Source organism: Pundamilia nyererei, unplaced genomic scaffold, assembly GCF_000239375.1.
Source record: "Pundamilia nyererei isolate P.nyererei 1_Seehausen unplaced genomic scaffold, PunNye1.0 scaffold00059, whole genome shotgun sequence".
Lineage (NCBI taxonomy): Eukaryota > Metazoa > Chordata > Actinopteri > Cichliformes > Cichlidae > Pundamilia > Pundamilia nyererei.
Window position 1 is genome coordinate 3,064,156 of NW_005187460.1, and position 5,426 is coordinate 3,069,581.

Consider the following 5,426-nt stretch of genomic DNA (forward strand, 5'->3'; position numbering starts at 1 on the left):
CACTTTTCATGTGCCATAACCTGTTTACACAGAAGTTAGACTGACTCACTTTGTTAAGATGACACCAGGAATATCCGTTTTCAATTACCTCACTTTAAAAAAAGCCAATAAAATCTTGTATGAGCATATGACTGTAAGTGTGGGGTTAATCTTTTAGGTGCACTTTTCCTTCATGTTCTTCATTACATAAAATTAAAAAAATAATAATAATAACTACATCAAGGTTGAGGACGAAAGCCCGAAAGGTTCATTAAGAGACTTGCCTTGTCGGAGGAATAATAACACTGTTACACAGTTGAAACAAAAACAATACAAGCGCGGCAAATTTTTTAAACCTCAGAAGCGGTTGCTGCTGCTACTTCCGGAGCAGCCCGTGAAATATGGGAATATATCCAGGAAATTTATGAGTCAACTCGCATTAAAAGTTATGACATTATCTGGAGCTCCTCCAAATGGGAGTTTCAACTGGAATTCTCTTTAAATTCGGATTTTCCACTTGGAAAGTCCGAGAAGTCAAAGGATGCTGAATATGGAGCTGTCTGGCAGGAGGAAAAGAGGAAGACCACAGAGAAGATCCGTAGATGTAGCGAAGCAGGACATGCAGACGGTTGGGGTGACAGGAGAGGATGCAAGGTGTGGGGACAGATGGAGACCTTTAAAGGAAACAGACGAAAGAAGAAAGTGGGAGAAGTCCCACCAACCCCGACTTGTGACTCGAGGTGACAACAGTGCGTGCAAACAGTATTTAACAAAACTGTAATACTTGAAGTCTCTAGTACCACCTGATGTGTACTTATGATCGAGCGGGCTCTATCCAGGATTACAACAGCAACAACAACGAAAAACATGCTTTGCTTTGTCGTAGCTCCTGATAGGCGGAGGCCTCCACCATGGTGCAAAAAAAAAACCTGTTTTCCGAGCACTGGAACGCGGACGACATTCCCAGCGCAGCACCAGCATCCGACTTTCAAGGTTAAAGCAAGGCAGCATGATGAGAATGAGCTGTTGTTGGCTGGCTCCCGGGCTAACAGCATTTCTCCAGCTGCTACAGCACAATGCAACCCATTAAGTGTGTTGTCGTTGGAGACGGGTGAGTTCATTTCATATAAGTAGTTGATATTGATATTTTACAGGTGGTTAGCGATGCAGCAATTTCAAACTCGATGCTGACACATTAAAGGCAATTAATCACCACGGAATGTCGCATAAAATGAGATGAATATAAGGCAAAACCGTGTGAAGTGGTGAAGTCGGGGGTTCAAGGTTTTTTCTAAGTTTTTTGTTTTTTAATGTCTGTTAGTTACTTCAGCATCTAACTAGCCCTACAGAAGACGAGAGCATAAAGGGAGTAGTATCTTTTTTATTTAGCAGATCATTTCAAATGCAACGTTTCTATCAGCTCAGCAAACATCAGCAAACACACAAACGTTTTATGTGCAGTTTGACTCAAAGTGTGTTGCTAGTTAAAGGTCCAGCTGTTGTATTTCACAGGGAGAAAAGAAAGAGCTAACTTCACTCAGCGAAAGATTAGAAAGACATACATCGATAATATCGATACCTACTCTGTTATTGGTATTGGACTGATACTAGCGCAATAGGATCAATACTTTTCTTTCCTCTAAGTTCAGTGTGGAACCCACTGAATTGTGGTTAATTATTTGTTTTATTTTATTTTATTTTTTTATTTAACTAATTATTGTGGAAATAATTAGTTAACACATAATCCTAACTAACTACATGATCATTGATCAGTGGCCGTTCACAGAGTGTTTATAAGCTTGGGGAAAACTTATAAAAGACTGAAGAAGTCACTTGGATGAGTGACGAAACGTTTCTCCCGCTGAAAACGCTACGTCCAGATGAACAGTAACAACTTTTGGTGAGTTTTTTGCCTTCTTTCAATAAATGCTAATCCAGCCTCTTCTTCATTCCAGAGCAGTGGGTAAGACCTGTCTGCTCATCGGCTACACCACCAATGCCTTTCCCGGAGAGGAAATCCCCTCTGTGTAAGTCAGTAATTGGTTTTTCATCCTCCTGCACAATCCTTACACAATCATGCTTGGCATCGCTTGACATCGTGTGAATTTTTTATATTAAAATTAGCCTTGCAGAGGATTTTAGAATCATAGGAGTGGAATAATGAAACAATAAATCAATCGATTTCCCTTGTTCTCCTGTTTTTTTATTTTAGTAGAGGTAATGTTTTACCATTTTATATTAAGCCTGAAGGTTTAGCTTCTACGCACTTCATTTTCTATCAGGTTCGACAACTACTCCACCAATGTTATGGTGGATGGGAAGTCAGTGAACCTGGGCCTTTGGGATACAGCAGGACAAGAAGACTACGACAGACTCCGCCCCCTTTCCTACCCAGAGACGGTACAACAAGCACAACAAAAACATGATTACGTTCTGATTGTCAGCAATCACTCAATGTTGTGCTATAGTTCACTTACATTATTGTGCAAAAGTCTCCCCTCATTTCCTGATATCTCACTTCTAAGTCTTCTTGAGCAATAGTTCTACAGTGTTTATTTACTTATTTAATTAAACCATTTAAGAATCATGTATAAAAACGAACTTAAGCTGAGGGATGAACCACTGTTATGTCGACAGATTTTTAATTGTGTTTTCCAGCACTTTGTTACTATAAACCTGCAAAAACATTATTTATTCCCATTTCTTTAGTTGAATTGACTAAAAATCTCAAACATAACAATTTAACAGACATTTTAAAAAGTATTTCTGCACAAACAAGGTGATTTCCAAAGAGCTATTAGCTAAAGATTTGGCATAAAACTCAAAAACCCTTCTTAACAGGAAGTGGTTGTTACAGGCAGTGATTACTTCGGTATTTCTGTCTTACCAGAATGTGTTTCTCATCTGCTTTTCACTCGTGATGCCTGCCTCGTATGAAAACGTCCGTCATAAGGTGAGTAGTCGACATCATGTTGTTCATTCATTTCATGCCTGTGCTGCCAAACAGGCACAAGCAGCTGTAGATGGAAAACTAATCAATAAGCTCATTGGAAAAATGCAGCTACAGTTCCTGAAAGATACTAATATGATGGAAAGTAAAGTTGTAACTAACAGGACGTTGTGTAGGTAATTATAGTACAGATTCCAACTTGTCATAAAATGAAAGGAACACAGGAAAGTGGAGACAGCTGACAAATGTTTATCTTAAGATAAACTTAAGCAAATTCTTATGCTTAAGAATTTGTCATCAAATTCTTACCCAATGTGTGAGGGTGTGTTGGGAGATCTGGCAGAGGACCTGGTCTACATATTATTTAGCCTGATATTAGACACATTTGTCAGTGTGTCACACTTGTTTCCCACTTAAGTTTAACACCATGTGCGGTATAACCACTTTCCATTGGAAAGGGTGTAAGAGACCAACACCAAACAAGACCAAGTTTTGTTTGTTTTCTATAAATTTTGAACTTGAAGATGTCAAACTTTGCCTATTCTTTGAATTATTGTAGCTTAGTAATGAACCAAATAGATAAATATTTACCCCCCCAAAAAAGGACTTCCACTAGGTTTACAAGAAACCGTCAGTTAGTCACAATCCAAACAGCCTGTCACCACAGGCTAAAGACAGAAAAGTCACTCATATCACCAAGTGGGCAAATGTCACTGGCTGATGGCACAAGTCACACCCCTACTCTAGGTGTGTTTGGCTGCGCAGAGGTTTCCCCCTTATAGCCAAGAGTTTTACTGGATCAGGATTTGGGGCAAAATGGTGCATTGTTTATTTGCAGTTCCATCAAAAAGTGTTTACTGAATGACATTTTCAGAGATAGTTTTGAGAGATCTTTACAGAAGTTAGGATAACAAACACTGGAAATATTGGAAAATCTGGTTATTCTAGTTTTTGTGCACAGCTGGGATTCTTGGTTTGCATCTTTAGCAGGCTTCTCATGCAAATGGCAATTAGTTGCAGCACTGATAAAATAAAGTGTTCAAGATAACACTGAACGATCTAAAACATTATATCCCTAAATTGTAAATGTTATCTCTGTGTAGTGGTGCCATGAGGTGAGACACCATTGTCCCAACGCTCCCATAATCCTCGTAGGCACCAAACTGGACCTGAGAGATGACAAGGACACCCTGGAAAAGCTGAAGAAGAATAAAATCTCACCAATTACTTATTCTCAAGGAGTGGCCCTGTCCAAAGAGATTGGTAATGGCTTCAGTTATCTCTGATACTTTTTTAAATGGTTAATTATAATTCATGGAAGACAGCAGATTCCAGTAATAAACCAGATGCCTTCTTTTTCCCGTCCTTAGGTTCTGTCCAGTACCTGGAGTGCTCAGCCCTGACGCAACGTGGCGTTAAAACTGTGTTTGATGAGGTCGTTCGGGCTGTCCTGTGCCCTTCACCCATCAAAAAGAAGGCAAATAGATGCTCTGTCCTCTAAGACTTCCTTCACTGGAACTGTTACAGGGGAACGTGACTGCTCCTGGTGAGGGTGGCTGAAGAAATACAAGAAAAACACCAGTACACATGCACAAAAACAATGTATTTCTGTCCTTCCATAACAGTTTCCATCTTTCCATGTAACAGTTATACCAATACACTGTCACTAATACTTGGTTGCTTGATGGGAACACTTGTTGGCTGCCCCACCCCACCATTTCCCCGGTACCCAGTACTCACCCCTAAACTATGGTTGGCCTTCTAGTTATTTATATTAGATAGCTATTATTCAAAATGTTATTTGAATTCATCTTTATTATGTCTTCCTCTTTACTTGCACAGTCAGTCTGAGCACTTCACTGTACGATATACTTCTATAACTGTGTATGTGACAAATAAAATTGAAACATTCTTGGAGACCTGGAATTTAAATGTGCTTACCTGGAAAGTGTGCTTGTGTTGATGAAACTCTTTGAGCTACCTGGATGTTCTTTGCCTTTCTGGAAAGACTCTGATAGTGACCTCTGACCTCTGTGCTGGGTCCTGGGTGTGTCTGAGGAATTTCCCTCCTCCTAAAGATTCTTTTACTGCTTGCTCTGTGGGGAAATATCTCTTATTCCCGGTGTTTAAATAAACTGTTTCCTTTCTGTTTGTTTGTTTTGCCACAAAAGGGAATTTCTTTTCTACATGCATCGCTGTTTGCAGTGTTTTCATTTATAGCCATAGAATATCTCCATTTCTCATGCACTGCAGCGAGCTTGTGTCTGCTTGAGGCAGCTTAGTCACGTGACAACAACAAAACAGCAGAGCAGGGAGGAGGATGAGGAGTGGTGTGTGTGTGTGTGTGTGTGTGTGTGTGTGTGTGTGTGTGTGTGTGTGTGTGTGTGTGTGTGTGTGTGTGTGCGAGATGAGTATGTCTGCACTGGCATGGTTACTGTTTGATGAAACAGCAGCAAAATGTTGAATTTAGAGTAGAAAAACAAATTTAAGTTTCAAT

The 5,426-nt window shown here is 39.8% G+C and overlaps 1 protein-coding gene across 1 annotated transcript; it reads left to right on the forward strand.

The window, feature by feature from the left end:
* The first annotated feature begins 875 nt into the window (after window positions 1-875).
* LOC102211401 (ras-related C3 botulinum toxin substrate 1-like) lies at window positions 876-4,868 on the forward strand. Its single transcript, XM_005734660.1, has 6 exons — window positions 876-1,090; window positions 1,935-2,006; window positions 2,262-2,379; window positions 2,870-2,932; window positions 4,033-4,192; window positions 4,300-4,868. The coding sequence occupies exons 1-6, from the start codon at window positions 1,056-1,058 to the stop codon at window positions 4,428-4,430; spliced, it is 579 nt and encodes a 192-aa protein (XP_005734717.1). The 5' UTR covers window positions 876-1,055; the 3' UTR covers window positions 4,431-4,868.
* The last annotated feature ends 558 nt before the right edge of the window (window positions 4,869-5,426 follow it).

What these genes read in the sequence shown, in the direction of transcription:
- LOC102211401 (XM_005734660.1), top strand. Translation starts at nt 1,056, where the DNA reads ATGCAACCCATTAAGTGTGTTGTCGTTGGAGACGG. An exon ending in CCCTTTCCTACCCAGAGACG is followed by an intron (nt 2,380 to 2,869) that starts GTACAACAAGCA and finishes CTGTCTTACCAG; the next exon opens with AATGTGTTTCTCATCTGCTT. An exon ending in GGCCCTGTCCAAAGAGATTG is followed by an intron (nt 4,193 to 4,299) that starts GTAATGGCTTCA and finishes TCCCGTCCTTAG; the next exon opens with GTTCTGTCCAGTACCTGGAG.